This window comes from Diorhabda sublineata, chromosome 10 (genome assembly GCF_026230105.1).
Source record: "Diorhabda sublineata isolate icDioSubl1.1 chromosome 10, icDioSubl1.1, whole genome shotgun sequence".
Taxonomy (NCBI): Eukaryota; Metazoa; Arthropoda; class Insecta; order Coleoptera; family Chrysomelidae; genus Diorhabda; species Diorhabda sublineata.
In genome coordinates this window covers 8619136-8645606 of record NC_079483.1, presented here as the reverse complement: position 1 = coordinate 8645606, position 26471 = coordinate 8619136, and the positions used below count along the sequence as shown (strand labels likewise).

General features: G+C 30.5%; 3 protein-coding genes across 3 annotated transcripts; 1 reads left to right on the top strand and 2 right to left on the bottom strand.

Moving 5' to 3' along the window:
* Positions 1 to 278: 278 nt before the first annotated feature.
* Positions 279 to 13906, bottom strand: LOC130449433 (6-phosphofructo-2-kinase/fructose-2,6-bisphosphatase-like). Its single transcript, XM_056787242.1, has 6 exons — positions 13297 to 13906; positions 7497 to 7637; positions 3956 to 4254; positions 3620 to 3886; positions 2599 to 2817; positions 279 to 2473 (listed from the first exon to the last, which is right to left on the bottom strand). Exons 1-6 carry the CDS (start codon positions 13337 to 13339, stop codon positions 2012 to 2014), a joined length of 1431 nt encoding a protein of 476 aa, XP_056643220.1. The 5' UTR covers positions 13340 to 13906; the 3' UTR covers positions 279 to 2011.
* A 326-nt stretch (positions 13907 to 14232) lies between these two features.
* LOC130449431 (zinc finger protein 808-like) lies at positions 14233 to 18697 on the top strand. The gene is made up of 3 exons (XM_056787239.1): positions 14233 to 14802; positions 16039 to 16328; positions 16432 to 18697. The coding sequence occupies exons 1-3, from the start codon at positions 14302 to 14304 to the stop codon at positions 17219 to 17221; spliced, it is 1581 nt and encodes a 526-aa protein (XP_056643217.1). The 5' UTR covers positions 14233 to 14301; the 3' UTR covers positions 17222 to 18697.
* Positions 18601 to 22777, bottom strand: LOC130449430 (SWI/SNF-related matrix-associated actin-dependent regulator of chromatin subfamily A-like protein 1). Its single transcript, XM_056787237.1, has 6 exons — positions 22551 to 22777; positions 22288 to 22501; positions 21137 to 21271; positions 20411 to 21085; positions 20073 to 20355; positions 18601 to 19215 (listed from the first exon to the last, which is right to left on the bottom strand). Exons 1-6 carry the CDS (start codon positions 22687 to 22689, stop codon positions 18823 to 18825), a joined length of 1839 nt encoding a protein of 612 aa, XP_056643215.1. The 5' UTR covers positions 22690 to 22777; the 3' UTR covers positions 18601 to 18822.
* Positions 22778 to 26471: the final 3694 nt, after the last annotated feature.

Sequence of the window (26471 nt, the reverse complement as noted above, 5' to 3'; positions counted from 1 at the left end):
TTTCTTTGGTACATATTTTCCATTGCTTATATTTCTCTTTCTACATCTTTATCAAGTCTTCCTTTCTCTTTTGACATCATTATATCCCATCCAATGCCCCAATTCCCCTTCCGACACGTTTATATCTCATCCATTGTCCCTATTCTTCTTCTGACACATTTATATCGACCAATTGTGTCTATTCCTCTTCTCATCTCCTATGGCTATTTACATTGATCCTGATTACATTTTAGGAATTTTTTAATTCCAGGTGTGGATTTAAGTGAATTAACATGGGATTTGATTTTCAAACATATATTGCAGTCATAGTATCATATACAATGTAAAGTTTGCTAACCACTATTCAGAAAATAATTAAAAAAAATACTAATGTAGTATTACATATTTTCGAAAAATTCTTAGTACAAACTTTCCGTTTCAAACTCACTTTGTGACGATTATTAGTAATTTTTTTATTGGTTTAACCACAGTTTTCTTTTATAATAGAATATATAAAAATTCAAAAATCAACAAGAATTTAAACGGATTCTCTTTTCGTATCACATCATCAGTCTTCTCCATTCAATTTTACGTAAACTCCCTACTCTTTTATCATCATATTATGATCTCTATATTGTATTTCAACTTTTTTTATCGTATCTCAACAGTAAGCTTCTTCTCACTGTTCCTACAAGCTTTTTATTCTCTTCTTCTCAATCACAATCTTCTCGTTTTCCAGAACCTATTTTATTATTTTTTCTTTGAAATAGTAATTTTTGAAAGTAATAAACACACTGTTTAAATAAAAACTGCAGTTAATCCAATAATTATACAGGGAACAGTCACAATATAAAAATATATTATCGAATGGTTAATACGACAAATAAATTTCTATCATTAAGAAATTTTCTTTCATCAAATTGTCGATTATTCAATTATATGAAACTAAATTGGCTGAAGAAGCCAAATACAAGGTACAGTAAGCTCCATTCTAACACCTAAAGAAGATTTTGAAAATTACGACATATTATCTTCATTCTCGATAATGTAACTGTTAGAACAAGAGAATTTTAATAAAATCACTACAAATATTTGCGAGGAAGCAATTTTAAACTGATGAGTACAATCAATGTCACCCAAATGCAAACGTCAACGATTAAATTTGAATCTGTCAATTGTCAAATCATTTTCATGGGCGATTCATTATTCTAACCTCAAACTTATAACTTTCAGGAGTGACTTAAAACAAATTTTCGATCCTATAATCCCTACTTTCAGTCGGATTCGATCTGCCAACTTTTCTTGTAGCCTTCATTTTGAAGTTATTTTCAGGGGTAACATCAAACTTAACCCTAAGTAACTTTCAGGGGTGACTCAATATTTCAGTGTCAATTCTATAACTAACTCAGTTTTTTAATTCTGATTTTCAATTGGTTTCAATCTGCTAACTTACAATTATCATTTCAAATTGTATTTCAGGGGTACCTATTACAAACCTATAACCTTTTCAGGAGTGATTCAATTTTTTATGTATCTTTTCTATAACTCTGAAAGCTGTTGCACCGATTTTCATCAATTTGAATCGGTCAAAGTCAACTATTTTTCAGGGGTAATTGAATATGTCAGCTTCAAAATTATAACCTTTTGCAACTAGGTTTCAAGAGGTAACTAAATATTTTTCAGGGGTAACTCAATCCCCTAACTTCAAATCTCTAAGCAAGTTTTTCAATTAAATTTCAAGGGTAAAAACATTGAGATAAACATGACAGAGTTTGGTATAGGGCCTTAAAGGGTCTTTTTTTAGATCTTAATCTACTTTTTCTTTCTTCTAGGTTCGGTATACAGGGTAAATTCGATTAATTGATATTTTTTTTCAAATCCAATTGGGATTTTTCTTCTTTTATGATTGTAATTTCAAGTTTATCAGTAGATCTGTGGATTGAGAAAAAAAGTTCACATTTGGGTAACACGGATCTATGACATTTCGAATAAATATTCAACGCTAGATGAAAGAACACTTTCCCAACATAAGCTATGTACACGACATCAAATTATTCAAATTCGACAACGAATCATAATGTTTCGGTAGAGTTAGCAGAGCCTCTGCCGCCGTCCTATTCTCGGAACAATTCAAAGGTTTAGCTCTGTTGGTATCGACGCAATCTATTGCCATTTTGACAGTTTCCATGCTGTAACTGTGTCCTTTTAGAGTCAATTTGATGATGGTATGTAAAGGAACGTGGATGTAGGGTATTTCGTCGGGCGGCGTTTCCAAAAAGTATCCCAATACGCAACGCAAAACCGCCTGGTGGGATATGGTGAGGACGTTGGTTTCGCATTCGAGTTGAGTCAGGACCGGTATCAAACGGCACATCACATCGATGTAGGATTCACCTTGCGGGTAACGGTACTTCAATTTTTCCCTATCCCTCAATGCCAATTCCTTAGGGAAGCGCTCCTGTAGTTCTTCGTACGTGAGACTTTCGCATTCGCCCTAAAACAAAAATCAGCGATCAAAAAAAAAAAAAAAAATTCCATTAGCCTCGGGATTGATTACTGCCTCCTGAAACTCACAGTATTAATTAATGTTACTGCTTATTAGTAAGAATTTTTACTCACCGACCAGATTTCGTCTAATTCTGGTAGATGTTGTTGTGGAGCTTGGATACCGGCAACCGTTTCTTTTGTTCTTTGTAACGTGGACGTCCAAACTTGGAGACCTGGTAGATTTAACGCGTGTATATGTTTGGCGAGAGCTTTCCCGTACATTCTTCCTCTTGGAGAAAGTCTCGCGTTACCTCCAATCTTCCCGATAACGTTGTATTCGCTCTCGCCGTGCTACAAAGAGATTTAATTAACTTAAATTCATGGTAACAATAAAGAAGGTACTGAATTTTATCATATTAATGAAGCACTTTATTCAAATTGTCCAAAATGTCATAGCAAGTACTGAATTTCATCCTATTAATGAAGCACTCGGTTCAGAAAGTTCTAAATTTCATCCTATCAATGGACCGTTTAGTTCAGAAGATCCAAAATTACATAGAAGTTTCTAAATTTCATCATATTAATGAAACATTTGCTTCAAATTATTGAAAATGACAAAGAATGTATTAAATTTCATCCCATTAATGAAACACTTTGCTCAGAAGTTTCAAAATAACATAGAAGGTTCTAAATTTCATATTATCAATGGACCATTTGGTTCAGAAGGTCCAAAATTACATAGAAGTTTCTAAATTTCATCATATTAATGAAACATTTTGTTCAAATTGTTGAAAATTACCAAGAATATATTAAATTTCAACCTATCAATGAAACACTTGGGTCAAATTGTCTATTGAGACGTAAAAGGTTCTCAATTTCATTCTATTAATGAAGCACTTTGTTCAAAATGTCTAAAAAGACAAAGAAGGACTGAATTTCATCCTATTAATGAAGAATTTGGTTCAAGACATCCAAAATCACATAGAACTTAGTGAATATAACCATATTAATAGATCACTATGTACAGAATGTCCAAAAATATTTAGTTTCATCATATTAATGAAACACTTGATGGTTAATGTCCACCGTCGTTCTCATTATATTGTATATAAGAATAATTTGTTAGGTGATGTTATAGTGTCGAATTACTTACTCTGCTGAAATAGAGGGTTTGTTGTTTTTGTTTCGGGGTTGAAATATAAGCTAATATTTTGCTTTCTTTTTGTCCGTTGACTCCATGAGCTATAATACCGCCGTCTCCATCGTCTAATATCTTTACCATGGGACAAGGTAGTTCCCACAAACTACCAAGTGTCGGCGATTCGTATTGGGCTTGATAGTGTGCCATTTTGTGTGTCAAATCTTTCAACGCTTCCTCCGTAGCCATATCGCGATAATCGGAGCTATACCGCAATATTTCCTAATAACAAAAAAAAACAAACGATTTTCAATATACTGGGTGGGTCAATATGACGAACAAAATTTTTACCTTGAAATTTCTTTCTAATAATACTGGATCTTCGCACACGCACTCGATGAACATAACCCTAAATCCTAATTGCTTGTAAATAAGATCGTAAATTTCTTGTCTTTGACCTCTCGATACATTCGGTCCGTCTAAAATGGCAACGTTGTTGTTGGAATCTTGTAACCAAGCGGCGGCGTCTTCTAGAGCTTCACGGAAGCTCTTTTGACGTATACGCCAAGCCGGTAAATTATCGGCTCTAAACATTTCGTGCGATCCGTATTCTTTGACGTGTTTTCGACGGTAGGCGCTTATATCGTACACTGCAAAAAATAATTCATTCAAAAATTCAATGAAACAATTCAGATTGTCCAAAATGACAAAGATGATACTAAATTTCATCCTATTAATGAAACATTTGCATCAAATTGTCCAAAATTATAAAGAAGATACTAAATTTCACCCTATTAGTGAAACACTTGATGCAAATTGTCCAAAATGACAAAGAAGATACTAAATTTTATCATATTAGTGAAACACTTGATGCAAATTGTCCAAAATGACAAAGAAGATACTAAATTTCATCCTATTAATGAAACGCTTGATTCAAATTGTCCAAAATGACAAAGAAGATACTAAATTTTATCCTATTAGTGAAACACTTGATGCAAATTGTCCAAAATGACAAAGAAGATACTAAATTTCATCCTATTAATGAAACGCTTGATTCAAATTGTCCAAAATGACAAAGAAGATACTAAATTTTATCCTATTAGTGAAACACTTGATGCAAATTGTCCAAAATGACAAAGAAGATACTAAATTTCATCCTATTAGTGAAACACTTGATGCAAATTGTCCAAAATGACAAAGAAGATACTAAATTTTATCCTATCAATGAAACACTTACAACAAATTGTCCAAAATGTTATAGCAGGTACTGAATTTCATCCTATCAACGAAACACTTGGTTCAAATTATCCAAAATGTCATAGTAGGTACTGAATTTGATCATATTAATTAAGCACTTGGTTCAGGTTGTTCAAAATGACATGGAAAGTACTGAATTTCATCCTATCAACGAAACACTTGGTTCAAATTATCCAAAATGTCATAGTAGGTACTGAATTTGATCATATTAATTAAGCACTTGGTTCAGGTTGTTCAAAATGACATGGAAAGTACTAAATTTCACCATATTAATGAAACACTTGGTTCAAATTATCCAAAATTTCCTAGTAGGTACTGGATTTGATCATATTAATAAAGCACTTGGTTCTGGTTGTTCAAAATGACAAGGAAAGTACTAAATTTCACCATATTAATGAAACACTTGGTTCAAATTATCCAAAATTTCCTAGTAGGTACTGAATTTGATCATATTAATGAAGCACTTGGTTCAGGTTGTTCAAAATGACATAGAAAGTACTAAATTTCACCATATTAATGAAACACTTGGTTCAAATTATCCAAAATTTCCTAGTAGGTACTGAATTTGATCATATTAATGAAGCACTTGGTTCAGGTTGTTCAAAATGACATAGAAAGTACTAAATTTCACCATATTAATGAAACACTTGGTTCAAATTATCCAAAATTTCCTAGTAGGTACTGAATTTGATCATATTAATGAAGCACTTGGTTCTGGTTGTTCAAAATGACAAGGAAAGTACTAAATTTCACCATATTAATGAAACACTTGGTTCAAATTATCCAAAATTTCCTAGTAGGTACTGAATTTGATCATATTAATGAAGCACTTGGTTCAGGTTGTTCAAAATGACATAGAAAGTACTAAATTTCACCATATTAATGAAACACTTGGTTCAAATTATCCAAAATTTCCTAGTAGGTACTGAATTTGATCATATTAATGAAGCACTTGGTTCTGGTTGTTCAAAATGACAAGGAAAGTACTAAATTTCACCATATTAATGAAACACTTGGTTCAAATTATCCAAAATTTCCTAGTAGGTACTGAATTTGATCATATTAATGAAGCACTTGGTTCAGGTTGTTCAAAATGACATAGAAAGTACTAAATTTCACCATATTAATGAAACACTTGGTTCAAATTATCCAAAATTTCCTAGTAGGTACTGAATTTGATCATATTAATGCAGCACTTGGTTCAGGTTGTTCAAAATGACATAGAAAGTACTAAATTTCACCATATTAATGAAACACTTGGTTCAAATTATCCAAAATTTCCTAGTAGGTACTGAATTTGATCATATTAATGAAGCACTTGGTTCAGGTTGTTCAAAATGACATAGAAAGTACTAAATTTCAGCATATTAATGAAGTATTTGATTCAGATTTTCCGAAATGACAAAGAAGGTACTGAATTTCATCCCATCAATGAAGCACTAGGTGCAGATTTTTAGTAATATGTATATGAAATTGTATACCAAGGCTCCAATAAAACATTTATTCAAGAAAATTGACAATCTTAGTTTCTATTTGATATTCAACAAATTTCTTGTTATTTTTTAACAAGAGAACACAAACTTTACTACATTAGTGCTCACTAAGTTTGCGCCCGCATATGAATTGTCCTAAGCTTATCAAATACAAAATGAACTTCACACAGATTGTCCAATATAACATAGGAGGTACTAAATTTCATCCTATTAATGAAGCACTTGCATCAAATTGTCCAAAATGACATAGTAGGTACCGAATCTCATCATATTAATGAAGCCCTTAGTTCAGATTGTCCAAAACTAAAAAGAAGTTTCTAAATTTGATACTATTAATAAAACAATTGGTTCAAATTGTCCAATATAACATAGGAGGTACTAAATTTCATCGTATTAATGAAACACTTGGTTCAGATTGCCCAAAATGACATAGTAGGTAATGAATTTCATTACATTAATGAAGCGCTTAGTTCAGATTGTCCAAAACTAGGAAGAAGTTTCTAAATTTGATACTATTAATAAAACACTTGGTTCAAATAGTCAAAAATAACAAAAAAGGTACTAAATTTCATCATATTAATGAAACACTTGCATCAAATTGTCCAAAATGACATAGTAGGTACCGAATTTCCTTATATTAATGAAGCGCTTAGTTCAGATTGTCCAAAACTAAAAAGAAATTTCTAAATTTGATACTATTAATAAAACAATTGGTTCAAATTGTCCAATATAACATAGGAGGTACTAAATTTCATCGTATTAATGAAACACTTGGTTCAGATTGCCCAAAATGACATAGTAGGTAATGAATTTCATTACATTAATGAAGCGCTTAGTTCAGATTGTCCAAAACTAGGAAGAAGTTTCTAAATTTGATACTATTAATAAAACACTTGGTTCAAATAGTCAAAACTAACAAAAAAGGTACTAAATTTCATCATATTAATGAAACACTTGCATCAAATTGTTCAAAATGACATAGTAGGTACTGAATTTGTTCTTTTTAATGAACCACTTGGTTCATGATACTACCAAGTGACACCGGAAACATCTACAGGGAGAAAAATACCTAAATGGAGTGGACGAAAGTTATTTTTTCAAAATATTGTACAATACCAACTTATATATTAATTATTACAAACCTCTAGTTTTGTCTCCGGTATAATTCAAATATCTGGATAATCTTTTCGCCAATACGCTCTTTCCCCTACCCGGTAGTCCTACCATGGCCACTAGAAGCGGCCCGAATTGTCGCAAGACTTTCGTTTTCGGCGCCTGGGCACCTGTACAACAATAACGATTCTTAATATTATTCATCATCGGCACTATTTATAATCAACTACATGAGAATCTAGACTCGATTGTGATAAAATAATAACATAACCTGTTAATATAATTTCGTATTTGAAATATCTGTTATCGCATTTCTTTTATCGGAATTGTGTAAATATTTTGATAATTTTGTTTTCAAAAAGAATAATATTTGACTAGTTTTGAACGTTTCGTATACAGAGTGTTCGGTAATCATTTCGGTGTGCTACTACAATCCTTAATTTTTTGCAGATAACCAATCAAGTAGATCAAACGTACCTAACAAGAGTCCAAAAAATTATTAAAACTACTTTTAATTCAGTGTTGATGTTGTTTTTTTTTTTTTTCGTGTACCAGTTCCCCTTAAGAAACGCTGCAACGAATCATAAATATAAATCTGCCGACGCCATTTTGAAATCGTTCGTGTGTATATAAATACGTTTCGTTGATTTTTTCTCTCATATATTTTTTTTTTAAATAAAACCACACGTGTTTACAGTCATTTTACACTTATTAATGACATTAATTTATTTCAATAGTAACAATTATAATAATTAACGCTATGTTAATTGGAAATAAATACGGCACTCTGTGAACAGTAGAAATCCCAATGGCGGTTTGGAGATGACGAAATACTAATTTTGTACACTCAGTTTCTAGTCGGTATAAATTTAGAATCGAATTTTTATTTAAACAACGATGACGTAAATAGTTCTAAAATTAATTATTTAAAGATGGAATAGTCGAAATTATGCAAGTAGTACATGGTAACAATTTCGAAACGATACCGACAAACAGAGAACTTTGCACTAGACGTATATATATGTTTAGATTCACCAACACATATTTTTTTCTTGCGTAGTGATAAAGTTTAAATATGTTTTTGATAACGAAATTTATCATTGTTTGAACTCGTGTCAAATCGAGATATTTTCCTAAGGTTGCAAAGCAAGTTAATCTTTATACGAGGAAAATTGAATCCTTAATTAGTTAAATAAATATATACAGTGTGTGTCCATTAAATAATCATGTTATTGCCAAAATAGTTTCTCTTATATTCCATGCAATATTCTTCAACTCCCCTCGACCCACCCTCCTTTATGAATATCTGTAATTTTAATCTATTTCCTCCCTTCGGCCCGATTATCTAAATTCCAGAATCCCTTTCCCCCTCCTATCTTCGAAAAGATGACATTCCTTTATCTCCCCTTTCTCTAAATTTCCTTTTCACATCCCATTTTCCTCTTCTTTCTTTATATCTGATTTCCAGTATCTCTTTCCTCCCCTATCTCTGAGGAACTTCAAAGTGATTACATTCCTCCCCCCCCTTTCTTCGAATATCTGAATCCCCCCCCCTTATCTCTAAAAAACAGAATATTTCTTTACCTCCCCTCCTCACCCTGAATATATCTCCTTTTCCCTCCTCTCTAAATGTCAAAAACTGTTTTCTCCCTTATCTTTAAAAAGGGGACATTTTTTGCCACCCCTACTCTTATCTCTCTCTATTTTCGATGTCCCTTCTTTTTGACATTCAAAATCTCTCCCCTCCTATCTCTAGAAAACAAAACATTTCTTTACCCCCCATCCTCTTTCTGAATTTCCCTTTTTCATTCTCTTTTCCCCTTCTCTCCTTTTATATCTTCGAGCTTTAGAACCTCTCCCCTCCTATCTCCTATTCCCCCCTACTGTCTTTAACTTTCATTTTTACCCCCTCCCTCTCTGAAAATTTGAACCTTTTTCTTCCTTTTTTGTGTCAATTTCCAGAAATTACGTTTTGCATTTATCTGTCATAATTCGCAAACAGCCCCCGTATAACAAAATTTGTTACACTCGTAGCAAAAAAATTCCGAGTCACAATCGAACGTATTTACTTGGTAAGAAGATGGCAAACAAGATAATTAAGTATAATTCAAATGAACATTGAAAATAAGATATAAATAATTACATACGTTGTTATCAAATTGTATTTATCTATCTGTATAAATCTGTAATTTTTTGGCACGTTTTGAAGTATTTGTTTATATATTAAATTGAAAACACTTTTCGCAAACACATAACATTGAAATGTGGACAAAAATAACTGTCCTAATTATTTACAATAGTATTAAAAAAAGTCGTAAGAACGTTTTTAATACCCCCCGTAACATATAGTTCATTCCTTTTCAATCTTTAAAAACTTTTTACCCCTCTTTTAAAATGTGAAGCTAACAATTTACTATTACTACTGACGAAAACGAATATTTGATTCTTGTCTATGGAGTTCAAGGTTAGTAATTCTATTCGTCTTCATAAAAAGTATCAGCTGTTTTTATAGAAATTTTTCATTAGGTAAAACGCGAAAACGTTTAAAATTACTCTTAAAATATCAAAAAGAATTTACTTGGTTTTTGAACAAAAAAGTAGACTGTAATAAATTATACAAATTACTTGCATAGATACAGGCCATTATTAGATTTAAAAACACTTCAAAACTGAACAAACAGAATTAGTCGGAATAAACCTTAAATCGTTGTTATGCTCGTAGCTTATCGAGAATCCATAGATAAATTTTAGAACGAAAACAGAACTCTTATATTTCAAGATATAACGGAATGATAATTAATTTCCTATTATATTTAATATAATATAAACAAATCAATAATAAAAGTATTTTTTTAAGGAAATTAGAGTTGTTTTACAAAATGACCAAACTATTTAGGTCGATGCTAAAATTAAGAATCTGTTGACACGGAACGTAATAACAATAAACACTCCACGTCAATCAGTTTTTCATGTTCCAAGTAACCTATAGGTCATCTATTTAGATCAGTGATTACCAAAGTGATCCAGGTGTACTCTCAGGGGTCCAAGGGAAGCTCTACAACGCTAGTGTACTTGAATTTCCATAGTAGATAGAATTTTCATAGTAGATCTAATTTTTTTTAGGAATATTTTGCTTAAATGTATCAATTAAAACTAGTAATAAGTATTTTAAACGTGATTTACGAGGAAACAAAGTTTGAGAACCTCTGTTTTAGATTATTGTTCGTAATATATTCAATTTAATACGAAACATTCGACGTTATACTGATCCCAAAAATAAATGTGACTTTGTATTTTGAACGTATGCCAAAAAAACGAACTTTGTACTCTCGATTTATATTTACGAGTTGGATTTTCTGGGAAACTGAAAATAATTTGTTTCGAGAACTGTCTGGATATATTTATAATACGCAGAATATTTACGATATAATTTGGAAAAAAAAAGCTGATTTTGTTATAATATTCTTGAAAAGTAAATATCAACTCTATAAACACACATATGAAAAAGAAGAAGAATAATGGAATAGTATTAATAATAAATGTCATAACTGTAAATTGAAAACTAGTAAATTCAAATCACCAAATTTTATATATCTAATATATATTGCAGCTCCTGTACTGGACTCTGTGTCCTCTATTGTCTCGTTTCAAGATATTAATGGCGCCCGCGCTTGCGCGCAGCGTCGGTCTCTCCAGTCACGTGGTCTTGCGAATGTAAACACCACACATGAATTAGTAATATAACAGCAATATATTGATCAAATAAGTAAAAATTGTCATTTGACTCGTTTCTTTTTGTAATTTCACTATTCATGTCTATAAATGTTATTTTCTTTGGAAAATGTTCATATTATGAATACATGTCCCTTTGTTCGATCATTTGAACAGACACTGTTTCACGCACTTCTCTTAATGGAGCCGCCATTAATTTCTTAGCTCAAGGCCAACCAATCGCGTGAACGACTTCTCGTGTCCAGACAGAAACTACGCCCTCTAGCATTCACGTTACTAATTAAAATGCTTGGAATTTATGTATCTTTCAAACCACATCAAGTTTATAAAAATGGGCTAAGCAGAACCGGACTTGAAGACATTTTTTTATAATAAGGTTTCCACTATCCTCCATCTCTTATTTGAAGAGATAGACTAACCCTTGTGGAATAAAAAATTCGCAGAATTTGTTTATACTTAATTGGGTAAATTTTATAATTTTTTCCCCCCAAGTTGTAATATGATACGATTCTGAGAAATGGCCAACGGCGGTTCTTATTTGCCCACCCGGTATAGTAACCGTCATCCATTAAGGCTGTATATATGTAAAAAAACTTACAGCAAATAATAATAATTTAATATGTGGTGTTTCCACCATAGATAAATCAGACGCCATTATTCGATACCAAACATTGCTTGGAACTTCAAATAATGCAGGACCGTCTGAAGCCTATTTTAAGTAGAAGAAGCAAATACCAGGTTAACTTTACAAACGTCACTGTTTGGAATTTTCTAGGTTAGCCACGTGTCAACTTATTCTCGCAGCAATATTTCTAATTAAATTTTTGTTTTTTTGTACTTCAGTTTTATGTATTTGAAACTTTTAATTTTTTAAATCTACTCAAATGTTTTTTATAATTTATTTCAACACTTTTTGGTTGATAAAAATGCACGAAAAAGTGGAATACTGACCTAACATTGTTTAATTATTTATAAAAATTGTTTAAATTATGATATTCAATTGTTTTTTATTTTCTCGTTTTTGTTACAAATACATTCTTCGAATAAAACTTTATATATGGTTTTTGGATTTTTTATTGACCAAAAAATATTGGTTTCCAAAGCTACGTCTTATTTTTTTCTTAAATACGTTGAAAAAATGAAAAAAATTGATTTTTAAATTTTTTATAACTAAAATAATGTAAATAATGTCTGTATAATTTTTTCTTTCAACATAAACTCCATTAATAAAATAATAAACGATAATTTGTCAACAATGGTATTATATTGAAAGTAAAAAATAATTTTCTGAAAATTTGTTCTGTCAACACACAAAAGGCGTCAGCATTATAAAATTAAATTATTTTTAAAAACTTTATAGTCGATATTTTTATAAGGCCATGACATCAACACTTTTTGATTATTTTTTTTTGTAAAACTGAAAGAAATCTTAACATAAACAAGTTAAGTTACTATATGAACACACTGTATATTTAATCGTTTTTTTGGGTTACTTATCTTCTTAATATAATTCTTCAGCAATTACTTTCTTATTTTAGTATAGTTTAATCACATGAACTTGTTTTTTTTTAATGAAAGGATATTAAAAAATAAAACAATTAAGATATGTAGTGACGTCACGAACATAACCTAGATTCCGAAATTTTTCGATTGAGCAGTCCTGGTTAGTTAGTTGTTAGTTCTCATTAATTAGAACTGAAACCTTAAAATTTCTGCTGACTTGTGAATTATAATTTAAATAAAATATTTATAGAGTAAAAATAAACAATAATTGTTTGTTGATGGTTAATTTAATGACTATAATTTATACTGACATTGTTTATGATTTAGAGCCATTAATTTTATTGTTCCTAATACTTAAATGTAAAAATTTACACAAAAGTAACTAAACATTCAAATAATTAAAAATAGGAATCATTTTTGAACATATCGGAAAATTACGAATACATTTTAAGATGATTTAGGTCAGGAGAAATCTTTTGAACTTTGGATCTTCCATAAAAATTTTTTTTATGATTAGACACTTATATATAAAACATCTCAACTATTCTCAAGTAAAATTAATTATATTTAATCATGACATCAAATAAAACTCACCTTTGCATTCTTCTTTCTCATTGTATTGTGTCCTTGAAGACATTGTTGTTGTAATTTCCTTTTTAAATATTATACGACAAAAAATGTATATTATTTTACGGAATACGAAGGGAAACCTCGAAATTTCTGTGTAATTATACGTTTGAAATAATTTAATGAATAAAAAAGCTAAATTATGGCGTTTTCAAAGTCCTCTGAGAAATGATCTGAAGATGTATGAATAATAAACTTTTTTAAGATCAGTCTCATTCCAATTCGATATCTAATTTCAGTCGCCAGATTTACAATATCTATAAACGTTTAATATAAATGTTTACGAAGAGGTAATGCGATTACATTACCCAAAAGAGTAAACGCGAAGTTTAACAAATGCTTCCACTCGAACAGCTGATCGTTTCACTACAATTTTTAATAAAAATATTCACATCCAATGAAAAGTTTATATCACTATAGTAATGTTACTATTAATGTTTAACGTTAGCACGACTCGATAGCAGTGAAGATTACGCGTACCGCGGACCCTAACTTTTAAAATAGAATTAATTCGTCTCTAATCATCTACACTGAACCATGTCAACATTTATAGATATTCTTTATATAAGCTTTGTTCGAGGGTCTGATTCCGAATCATTATGCACAGTACAGTTCTAGAATTGATTAGCTTCGTACATACAACAATAATTCGATGGTTTAGGCAAAGACCATAGACTTTTATGTTAAAAAAATGCAATGGTATGATTATTTAAAAATTCTTCATTTTTTATTATATTTATTATGAATTTTTTTGTCCACTGTTTTATTCCCTAATAACAAATCATCTAAAAGATGATTTATTCACTATATAGATTCTTGAAATTCATCAATTGATTATTGAAAATATATAGATCTATGATTCAAATGTCACATCAAATACTCTTCTAGAGCGCGACTCTTTCTAATAAGCTATCAGTTATAATAGAAGACTGACAATTATTTGTTTTTATGTTAAATGTGTGATAAAGATTAATGAATAAAAACAATACGATGGAACCAAATATTTTCCCTATAGAAGAAATTCAAATCAAAGAAGAACCAATTGATTGTTATCCTAATACAGATTGGAACGAAAATTCTTGCGATAAAGTTTTAAAAGTAGAAATTATAGAATCAGAGACTACCGAAAATCAATTATGTAAAGAATGCGAAGCTGTTTTCATTAACGAGCGTGAACTAACAATCCACAAAATGATCCATTCTACAGATCACACTTGTTTTATTTGTAAAAAATTTGTTAAAAACAAATTCCAATTCGTGGGACACGTAAGGAAGCATATGTGCGCGAAACCTTTTAAATGCATTGAATGCGAAAGGACGTTTCCAAGTTTAAGAGAAACCAAATTACATCTGAGGGTTCATAGTGATGATAGACCTTATATGTGTACTGAATGTGGTAAAGCTTTCAAGCAAATATCTACGTTGAAAGATCACGAAGTTGTGCATACAGGGGAGAAAAAATTCAAGTGTAAGGTTAGGGTTCCAATATTTCCAAAATGTTTCACTTTTAAATATAATTCTGTTTCTTATTTTTATTATATCGACTTTAGGGGTTGTTTGACCTACTTTTACCGATTTTAACTCTTCTTATTATATTTTTATTACAAAGTTTTATCAACAATCAGAATATTTAGTTACATTCTTTGAGTGAGTTAAAAGTCTTTTTGTGTTTTTGGGAGTTAACAATTCCTCTAGTAAAGGATTTGGGTGAGTTTATTAGTTTTATGATCCTCTTTTGGATAACTTTTTGTATTATGGGCACTCCCAGGTCCACGTACTTGGTGTAATTTGATAGATAGCACGAAGTATTCTTGATTGGGATCCCCAATGATATTTATGTTAGATTTTGAAGTGCAATCCCACAGCCCAATTCCATATAACTTGAAGACAGACTTGGAGATAAGGGCTTTGTTTTCTGGGACTTTAGATTTTTTCCCTTTCTCTTACTATTATGTTGTTTCTTCTTTTCAATGTTTCCTGTCAAGTTGGATTCCTAAGTATTTAGCACTATCTTCTTGTGGTATTTCTGTATTATCTATGGGGCATGTACCCTTAAGTAGGTGAATGTAGCTTGTGCTGATTTGCTCTCATTTACTTTAACCCTTCATTCTTGTAGCAAATTTTGTAATTAGAAGGGGTTGAACATTCTTTGTTACTGTTTCTGGTTCTTGATTAGCCAAGAAGATGACTGTGTCATCAGCAGAACTTAGGGCCAAAACTTTGTACTTTTGCTTGTTAACTTTCTTCTGGAAAAGTAGGTAGTAGTTTGGGGAAGAGTTCTTTTAATCTTGTATAATACTCCTTGGTTCACCTTGTGAAAATCTTGTTCGATATCAAGGAAAACAGCAGAAAAGTATATAGTTTTTGTTCTCCAGGGTTTCATTTACTGCCAGAGTCAGTGGAATTGTTGCAATGTCAAATATTTGGGTCGTAATCCAAATTGATGGCTGGGGCTCTATTCCTATGGAAGTGAGTCTTTGGTTATTCCATTTGGAGTAATTTTGACATTGTTGGAGGCAGGTTTATTGGATGGTAAGATGACATATTGATTGGGTTTTTTCTGGTTTACCAATCGATATAATTTGTGCAATTTAAATTGATTTTGACCAGTACCTGAGTCTTAGGATTGTGTTGTAAATGTATGCAACCCCTTTTTTGCTATTTCTTGTTATTTTGGCAATTTTTTTATATAGGGATTTTGTATTTTAGATTTGTGAGGGTGCTTTTGCAACCGCCACAAGTTTAAGACGTCACATTAGAGTAATGCATGAAACTCTTCGGTCTTTTCTATGTCATTTTTGTAAAGAAAGTTTTACTAGTCAACAAGCATTGAAACAGCACTTGGTTATACATAAAGATATCGATTCATTTATTTCCGATGAATTTACAAATAGAAATCGACATGTAGATCAAAAATCTTCTGGAATTTGTGAATACTGCGGTAATAAAACTTTTTATTTTGGCTTGAAGGATCATATTGAGAAGGTTCATCAACCCAGGTAGGTTTTAATATGGTATTTTTCATTGGTGGGAATTTTTTTGTCTCCAAGGGTCTAATTGAATTAAATTTTAATGGAAATTGTAGTATTTATCAATTTTTAGGTCTTGTGATATTTGCAACTTAGTTTTTTACGATGAAAAATCGATGGAAAACCACAGGAAAAATCATTTAGAAGAATCCGTTAGAGAAGATTATTCGTGTCAAGTTTGTGGTAAAACTTTTGAATTTCCCAGGTATTTGAAGGCTCACATGAAACGCCATCAAACAGATTATAAAAAATTCAAATGCGATTTGTGTTTGAAATTGTTTTCATCGAAACGAGACCTAAGGAATCATTTGAACGTTCATGCTGATGTTAAAAATTATTTTTGTAAAATTTGTAATAAGGCTTTTCGTACACAACAAAGCGTAAGCAAACATCTGCCTATACATTCGGAGAAAAGACCTTTTAAATGTACACTGTGCGATAAAAGATTTAAAAAACAATCTATATTGAGAAAACACAGTTTTACACATTCCAAAGTTCGCGCATTCGGTTGCGATTTATGCGACAAACACTACAAAACTAGGGAATCTTTGAGGGTACATAAATTAACAGTGCATCAAAGGAAAAATAGAAAATGTAAAATATGTAAAAATTTATTTCGGTTTGATTCAGTTTACAAAAACCACGGATGTTTTGCTAGATATAAATTCGATATAACGAAACGACATTGCAATTTCTGTAGGAGGTTTTGCAAAACTGCTATTACATACGTTCATCATTTAAGAAAACATTCCAAAGATAAACTCTTCGAATGTGAAATTTGTAAAGAAAAGTTCAAATACCAGTACCAAATAAAAATACACGAAAACGTCCATAGTAAATTAATAAGTAAATTTGGTACATAAATTGAAATAAATGTTGTTTTCTAATAATAAAAACGTCATAAATCATAATTCACTTTACAGAATAATTTATTTATAATAAATATTTATTTATACCGGTAGTTTAAATGACCCACTACCTTAAAATGTGTTTTGTAGTGCCATCCATGTGAATTTCAACATATATTCAAATTAATTAGTGAAAAATGAAGATATTTGAATTTTTAACATCTCAATTAGTAAATTTAGACCACTTAGACTTTAAATAATACACTCCCCAACTTAGTAATGTCATGTTATACTACAAAATGTAAGTTGTAGTAATTCTTACATCTCCCTCAACTAAAACCCTAAAGATTTTTGAATATTCCATATTCAAAATTACTAAATTTAGGTCGTATAGGTATTAAATGATGTACTATACAACTCGGTGGATGTTATGTGGTATTTCAAATGATCCATTACCTTAAAATGTGTTTTGTAGTGCCACCCATGTGAATTTCAACATACATTCAAATTAATTAGTGATAAATGAAGATATTTGAATTTTTAACATCTAAATTAGTAAATTTAGACCATTTAGACATTAATTAATACACTCTGCAACTTAGTAGATATCATGTTATACTGCAAAATCTATGTTGTACTAATTTCCAATAATAACCTGAAGATTTTTGATTTTAAATTATTATTTTATTAAATTTGAGCCATTTAGATCTAAATTGATACACTCTACAACTCGGTACACAATAATACCTGAAGATATTTGAACTTTTATTATTTTGATTACTAAATTTGGGCCATTTAGACATTAATCAAGCTATTCTACAACCTGGTAGACATCATATTGTAGTTCAAGTGATTTAAAGCCATAAAAAATATATGGAACAAATTCTTACTTGCCCTCCAACCAAAATCTGAAGATATTTGAATTATTGATATTTAAATTAATGCATTTAAAGCATTTAGACATTAATACACTCGGTAGATTTCATACGATAGTTCAAATGACCCACAGTATTAAAACATATGTTGTACCAATTTTTATTTGCTTTCAAACTAATACCTGAAGATGTTTAGGCCATTTAGAAATTGATTAATAGAATCTACAAGATTCAATAGATATGTGGTTGTTCAAATGACCCACAGTACTAAAACGTATGTTGTACCAATTTTTACTTGCTCTGAAACTAGTACCTGAAGATGTTTAGGCCATTTAGACATTAATTAATAGGATCTTCACGATTCGATAGACATGTGGTAGTTCAAATGACCCACAGCCTTGAAATGTATGTTGTGCGAATTCTTACATAATAATATTTGAAGATATTTGTACTTTTATCATCTCACTTATTAAATTTTACCCATTTCTATGTTATACAGGGCCCGTTAGTGAAAAAGGATTTTTAGTAAAAACTTTTGTAGCTCTATTTAATCAAGTTTTTTGAACAAATATATGCAACCAAAGTGTATATAAATTAATAAAAAAGTTATTTGTGATTTTGATTTTTCATTTCTATTCCTGTAATTGTATATATCATCCGAAGAAGTATTTTTTTTCTTATAGTGTTATTTAAAATCACAAAATCAATATTCGTTCAATGAAAATATATAAAGTACTGTACCTAAAAATCAACATCACAGAAAATGTCATCTAATCCATCATTCAACATATCCTCGGCTTCCCTTGTACTCCTACTGAGCATATCATCGAAACCGTCATCAAAAATATCATCTAACCGATCGATTTTCCTCTTTTTTTCAGGGGTAAAATAATTCCTAATATCACTATCACTTGAACCCACAGCACTATTCAAACTATCACTAACTTTTTGTTTTGAAACCGTTACTTCTTTAAACGAATCCGGACACAATCCTACAGCATTCAAAGTTCTTTGTTTCTCCTGTAGAAGAGGCCAAATTGAATCATCGGCTGTTCCTCGAGCTAGAAGATATCGAACTATCACTTCCTGTCCTTGGCCTATACGGTGAGCACGGGATTCAGCCTGACTTATGATCTATAAAAAAATATTTTCAAAAATATACACCCAACAAAATAAAAAAAAAAATGTGTAAAGAAATTAAGAAAACTTGAAATTATTGATTTTTTTTTAATCCAAATATTGGAATTATAAAAAAATGAGAAAATTGTTGAAAAAGTTGAAAAAGTAATTAAATTAAATGTAATAATATATGAGAACAATGGAGATAGAATAGATATAAAAGAGAAGATACAAGTAGCAAATAGAGCAAAAAAATAATAAAAACAAAATTTAAAATATACAAACCAACTAATAGACCCATCATAATGAAGAAAGGGGACAAAATGATACTGGGAATAGAGAAAAAAATTTTTTATTAAGAAGAGAAAATATAAGTAGTGGAGGAAGAAAATATGGTAAAGAAAATGAAAAAAGGAAGACTAAGATAACTGGGACATATATGAAGAGTTAGATCAGAAATAGGGATTCAAATGATGATAAAATGATAGAGGTAGACCAAAGTCGAGACGGTTGGTTGAGGTAGAGATAGATTTGGAAAAAATAGGGGTGGAAAATTGTAAAAACAAGCCTATGGATAGACAGAAATATATAGGGGTAAGAAAACTAGAGCTTATTATACAGGAAGCTCGAAATAGTGAATAAATTCCACTTAAGGAACAAAATATTTAAAAACAAACAAGACTTTTGGCAAAAATGTATGGACACAAATGGATAGAGTTGGTAAACAAGCTAAAGGGGTAATAAAATGGAGACCGAGTCTACACAAAGCTCAAAAAAGTGACCAAGGTTCACATAAGAAACTTTTGGCCAAAATGGATAGAGATAGGAGATTTCTGGATACGATGAGTTCTAAAAAAAAACTTGATACTTACACTAGGATTCCAATGGAGCTCCGCAAAAATCACAAATTTAGCAGCGGTCAATGTGATACCAGCATTGGCGGCTGTAATAGATAATATCGCGCATATGTAATTGTTATCTAATTGAAATTTTGAAATGTAGTATTTTCGTTGATCATTTGTGGTATTTCCGTCTATTCTGATGTATTTAACATATTTCTTTTTGGCTACGTCTTCTATTGCGTTCAACATAACTTGATGGTGAGCGAAAATCAAGAATTTCTCTTTTCGTTCCAACATATTCAAAATATAAGAACTGAAACAACAAATATTACATCAAATCAAAAAGAATTGTAGTTAAATAAACTTACCATACAGCCGGTATTTTGATTTTAGCTGTTTCTGAAAAGAAAGTTAATAGTAAAGCGTGTTTTCCAGCCCCCTTTTGATTGATATATTTCTCTTCTAAATCCATAAGACATTTCCTATGTTCTTCGGGAAGTTTCGATATTTTTGTATCCAAATCGACGATTTCTTGTTTTTTATTTGGTATTGCTGATAAAACTTGATCTTTAGTCCTACGTATCATGAATTTTTTAGCTAAAATAACTTCTAGTTCTTGAAGATTCGAGTTACCTGAATGATCCCAACCAAATTTAGTCGTTTTTCCATCGCAATATCTTTTACTATAAATAAAAAAATTCCCAAAGAAAGATTTGTCTATTAAATTTAATTGTGTATACAGTTCGCTTGGTCTGGATAGGGCTGGAGTTCCACTAAGTAAAATAATCCGTTTTGCTGTACAAGCCAGCTTAAAAGCGGATTGGTAACATTTAGATTTGTAGCCTTTGAGGATATGGGATTCGTCGATTATTATTACACCAAATTTTCTTTCTAATAATTTTGACAAACATCGAGACATCATATCGTGGGATACTATCAAGATTTTTGCGTCCCCTATGTAATCTTTACCGGATACGATGTACTGGACTTGTAAAATTGATACAGATGGTAAATAATTTGCAATTGTTTCTTCCCATTGCGTCCTAATAAATAGAAATATTAAAATGGTATCACTTTGCGCTGATTTAACTTACTTCATAGTAGATGTAGTGACTATCAAAAGTGGCCAGTCTTCACTATAGTAGTTACTAATAGCTAATGCTTGAAAGGTTTTACCTAGACCCATATCATCTGCTATTAAACATCTACCGTTCTTATCAATCCCAAATCTTGAAAATAGGAAACCATAAGGTTTTTAAAAATTATCTATTTTTTTGATTCTAAGTCTATTCTGATTGAAGAAACTTTCACAAAGTTGATTGAAAGAATATCAGTCTAAATATGATAAAAATGGGTATAAAAGTCAATTTTTAGCTGATTTAAAATTTATTTTTTATTCAAAAAAGACCTAAATAGCTATAAAAACGTATAAAAGCGTGTAAGAAATAAAAATCTGAGTTAATTTATCATTTTTTTCTCCTTGAATAATCTTTATTTCAAGATTCTCTAAATAAGGTTTAAAAAAATATGGGTCTTCCACAAAATATGACCAAAATGGGTCCAATAGTCAATTTTTAATAGTTTCAAAAACTGATTTTCTATCCGAAGGGACCTAAATAGCTATAAAAACGTATAAAAGGGTCAAAGAAATAAAAAACTGAAGTAATTCATCTTTTTTTTCTTCTCAAATCATCTTGATTTTAAATTTATTTAAATAGAAGAGTAGAACAGATTGAAAAAAAATATCGGTCTTTATCAAAATGGGTCCAAAAGTCAATTTTTAACTGTTTTGAAAACTAATTTTTCATCAGAACAGACCTAAATAGTTATAAAAAAAGTATAAAAGGGGCATAGGAATAAAAACCTGAGGCAATTCATCATTTTTTTCTTCTCAAATGAACTTTATTTCAAGTTTATCTAAATAAAAAAGTAGTTTCTTAAAGCAGATTAAAAAAATATCGGTCTTTATCAAAATATGACGAAAATGGGTCTAACAGTCAATTTTGAACTGTTTTAAAAACTAATTTTTCATCAGAAGAGACTTAAATAGCTATAAAAAAGTATAAATGGTCTAGGAATTAAAAAACTGAGGTAATTTATCTTTTTTTGTTTAAATCGTCCTTATTTTACTCAAGTTTCTTACGATACAAAATTAGTTTAAAAAACATGTAAAAATTGGCATTGACAAAAACATATTAACAGATCTAAGAAAAATTGAAGAAATTGAAATTTATTCTTTCATTACCTCAATCCTTCAATCTGGAACGGCATTAGCGTGGCATTTAATGTAGGATCCAGCCTTTTAAAATCAATTTCGATTTCGTGTTCTTTCATTTTAACACAATTAAGAGCAAATTTTGGTATACCTTCTACTATTAATTTGTCTTTTAAATTTTGTAGTTTGAATAACAATAAATCATAATCGCTTATTAAAAAGTTCCACAAACGCGTTTTAGGTTCTAAAATATATTAAATTAAATTTGGAACGTAATACATGTTAATAATTACCATAAAATTTCGAGGGAATCGTTTTAAATATATCGATAATTTCTTGATCAAAGCCACTAACGTCGACCTTAAAACGATCTTTCGAAATGAGAGATAAAGTAGCTGTTAAAGTTTGTTTATAAAAATTAAAATTCGCCATTATTTAGTAAACATTTCGAAAATTAACGAATTTTGAATTTATAAATTTGACTTTTTCTCTGCAATAAAAAAATTAACTCTTCTTCTTTTTTAATAACATTTTAGCCGTTATCTAGATAAAACATCAAGATAATTGTTGTTGTAATTATGGTGGGATATTGAGAATTTATAAATTTTTTCTTTTTACAGCACCCTGTAAATATTTGATTTTTTTGTTACATTACGACTTCATTATATTCATAGGTATTCAACGCAACAATTCGTGGTTATTAATGGTTTAAGATATTATCTTGCGCATCTAAGGACAGTTGCTGATTGACCTCTGAGTTCCGAGCACTGAGAATAGTTATATACCGATCGGTAGATAAGCTTCTCTTCAATGATTTTGAATGCCGTTTCTTATTTGAACAAAGCGATTCAATAGCCATTCCTCGATCATTATCTACTATGTATTCACCTGTAACGAATTACCGTTTTTGATCGAACTCCAAATCAACTCTTTAACCTTGACGGATTCCACAGATCTATATTAATTTTTTTATCAGTTCGATACAGTGTAAAGATTATCCAAGTAGAAAAAAAGATTTTTTCAATCCGACGCGTTAATAAGAGAATACTAACGCTATTACTTTGATAAATAAATTATTATTATTATTGTATTATAAAAAGTTTGGTAGTAAATTATAAATTGACGTAACCTTCTAAAGTGATATTTCGTATCAGACATAATAAGTCTAGACTGGTAAATATATATAATTTCTATATGGAAAAGTTGTTCCACAGTGCGGAATTGGTGAAATAAGAGGGAAGAAGTACGATATAAGAAATTAATAGGAAGACTTGACAGATATAGCTCTACCGTAACGAATTTCATCGAACTACAATTACTTTGTCTATGGTTCGTATAGTGGGTCATTAACCAAAAAGTGAATTATAAAAACTAATACATTTTTATTGAAATTTATTTTTATATGTTTGTTAATTAGATTATCGTATTTATCTCGGCGTATCTTTTTGATGAAATTTACACTTTAACACACAATAAACAAATAAATTCGAATTTTCCCCATTAAAATCGTTCTGTGATGCATAAACAAATTTATTTGTTGATACCAGTACTTACATATAAAGTGTCCGCATTAACTTTGTCATACCGAGATAGCATTAGATATCGATTATTTAAATACAGATAATCGTTTGTATTAAAATTACCATTTCTTGTTTATCGTTTTAAAACGTACACTTTCAGATTTTTTGTTAGTCGAGGCGATTGTTATGCTTTTATCATTATTATAACCTAATATAAAAAATTACTGTCTTAGCAACCGAACTAATAATTTATTAAGACCAATGTTGCCAAATTTATTTTAAAAAACAATGGGTATTGGATTTTTAAATGTTTTATTTTTGCTAAGAACTAAACTGTTGTTTTGTAGAGCAATTTGTACAGGGTGATAACCTAACCTAACTTAATTACGAGAAATATCTTTTAAAAAGGTATTCAGCCAACTGCATGATTACCGTCATAGAAAATGATCGTACGAAAATGTCCACGATTTAATTTCATTTTTGAACCAAGATGAATGTTTCAAGTATATGTAAACAACTCAAATAGCACTCGTATAACAACCCTCGTATCTACTTTATCCTAAAAACGTTCTTGTTTTGAAAATTAGCTCCGAATATTTATTATGAACGTTTAAAATTGAAAAAATTAGTTTTGGTCGAGAAGCGACCTGACTAACGATGTTTATATATATTCGCTTGGTTACAGAAGTAATTTTATACTATTTTCTATAGGAAACGTCAACAGATAACAGTCGATATTTACGATGCCGTTAAATTAAATGGTTCTGGAAAAATATGGTGGTAACTTTCGAGATTTTTCTTGTACCACCATCCTTTTTCTCTAAATCTTTATTTTAGTTGTGTCATCGCTGATAAAATAACTGCTACAGGTAATCGCGGGTTTGTACAAAAGTGGAATTAAAGCGGTAATATCCGGTTGGATCATTGCTCGTAAAATTCGATTATGTAATGGCCGAAAGTGTTTTGAATTATTTGAACCAAATTCAGTTGTAACCAAACGAATTTTATTAGTAATAAAATCGATAAACGTTATTTTATCTATTTCTCGTGTTAATTTTAGATGTATACTTAAGATATCGTCGACTATTTCGCAAATCACCCAATAAATTAGTATAAACGGCAAAATGGCGGTCTTTTCCCGTGTTAACACCTACATTTCCTACACAAATTGTTTTCTTTTTAAGAAAAATCACTATTTATTACGCAACGTGCTTTATTAGATGTTATATACGCCGTTTTACATGATTACTCTTTGTACTACACAAATTTTCTTTATACAGGGTCATCTCGTTCGATAATATATTTTCAAATATATACGTAGCAAGGAAGTCATTTACGCATTAATAGAATAATTTGACAGCACCTGTTATTTATATAGTTTCATGTATGGAATGTAGAGGTAAATGTATCCAAAAGATGGCGCTTTAGAAGCTAGTGGAAATAGTTTTAAAACAAATATTCCAATTGCTACATTAGTCTTCGAACTATAATTTGCCGTTTATAGAATGATATTTTTTCAAATTTTCATCCATAAATATTCCTCCTTACCTCTACCCTCCATAGTTCCATAGAATTCTTCTTTTTTATCAGAAAGGTTTCTAAATCGAATTAAAACTTCGAGTTTGGTTTCCTAAGAAATAAAATTACGATTATAATTATAATTTTTATTATTTTCCGTGTTTTTACGAAGTCATTATGTTTATTATAAACCGTCATATGTTTTTTCACATGTAACTGTCGATGGTACATATTACTACCGTTGAATAATTAAAAAAAAAGAAGAACGTTGCTTATACGTTGATTAGGTTAGACAATAATGCAATTTCAAACATTATTTTCTTTCAATATGTCAGTTAAAGATAAATAAATTAAATTTCATCGTATATAAACCGGAATTTTGATAAAAAATAATTTGATTGAATTATAGATCTGAGTTCGGGAACTTTCGTAAAAATCTCGCGTTTTTTACATAACCATTCGCGCACGAAATCTCTTACCTCCGTATTGTTTTCAAATCGCAGTCTACCAAGTACTTTCTTCAATGGAACCAAAAATAATAGTCACATGGCGTCAAATCGGGACTATAAGGAGGCCGTTCCAGTGTTTTCTAGCTCAATTCGTTCAATTGTTGTTCAATGAGAAAATCCACCGTAACTACTTTTCTCATGTCCCAAAACACACGTTTTACTCTCAAATCGGTATACAACACCCTCCACGCTAACAGTGTGTAATCTTCTTTAACTAGCGCCTGACCTAACCTAACCCAACCCTAACCTTAACCAACCTAACCTAACCTGACCTAACCTAACCTAACCTGACCTAACCTAAACTAAACGCGCGTAACCTTCTGCTAAGAATTCAGGAGTTTTTGTGCCCAGTTAGCTACCAATTTTGTGCCTTTTCGATAAATTTTTGTGGATTTTTCATTACATTTGACACCAATGCTGGATCTAGTACTTGGTCAAACGTCTGAATATTGATTTCACTGAAACGTTTCTGTAATTGAATTCAATCCAAGAGGTTATGGACCGAGATTTAAGTCTACTGTTTGTTTTTTGAACTGTGACTGTGTGATAGTTGATCATGAGCACGTCAGGATCATTTGATTGTCGTTCAATGAGAAAATCCACCGCAATTACTTTTCTCATGTCACAAAACACGTTTTACTCTCAAATCGGTATACAACACCCTCCA

Excerpts from the sequence above, each read along its gene's own strand:
- LOC130449433 (XM_056787242.1), bottom strand. The coding sequence starts at position 13,339 with ATGTCTTCAAGGACACAATACAATGAGAAAGAAGAATGCAAAG. Across the intron at positions 3,887-3,955 it reads TATTAGAAAGAAATTTCAAG|GAAATATTGCGGTATAGCTC; the intron begins GTAAAAATTTTG and ends TTTTGTTATTAG. Across the intron at positions 2,474-2,598 it reads AATTAGACGAAATCTGGTCG|GGCGAATGCGAAAGTCTCAC; the intron begins GTGAGTAAAAAT and ends TTTTTGTTTTAG.
- LOC130449431 (XM_056787239.1), top strand. The coding sequence starts at position 14,302 with ATGAATAAAAACAATACGATGGAACCAAATATTTTCCCTATAGAAGAA. Across the intron at positions 14,803-16,038 it reads AGAAAAAATTCAAGTGTAAG|ATTTGTGAGGGTGCTTTTGC; the intron begins GTTAGGGTTCCA and ends TTTGTATTTTAG. Across the intron at positions 16,329-16,431 it reads GAGAAGGTTCATCAACCCAG|GTCTTGTGATATTTGCAACT; the intron begins GTAGGTTTTAAT and ends ATCAATTTTTAG.
- LOC130449430 (XM_056787237.1), bottom strand. The coding sequence starts at position 22,689 with ATGGCGAATTTTAATTTTTATAAACAAACTTTAACAGCTACTTTATCT. Across the intron at positions 22,502-22,550 it reads GATTCCCTCGAAATTTTATG|AACCTAAAACGCGTTTGTGG; the intron begins GTAATTATTAAC and ends AATATATTTTAG. Across the intron at positions 20,356-20,410 it reads ATCAAAATACCGGCTGTATG|TTCTTATATTTTGAATATGT; the intron begins GTAAGTTTATTT and ends TTGTTGTTTCAG.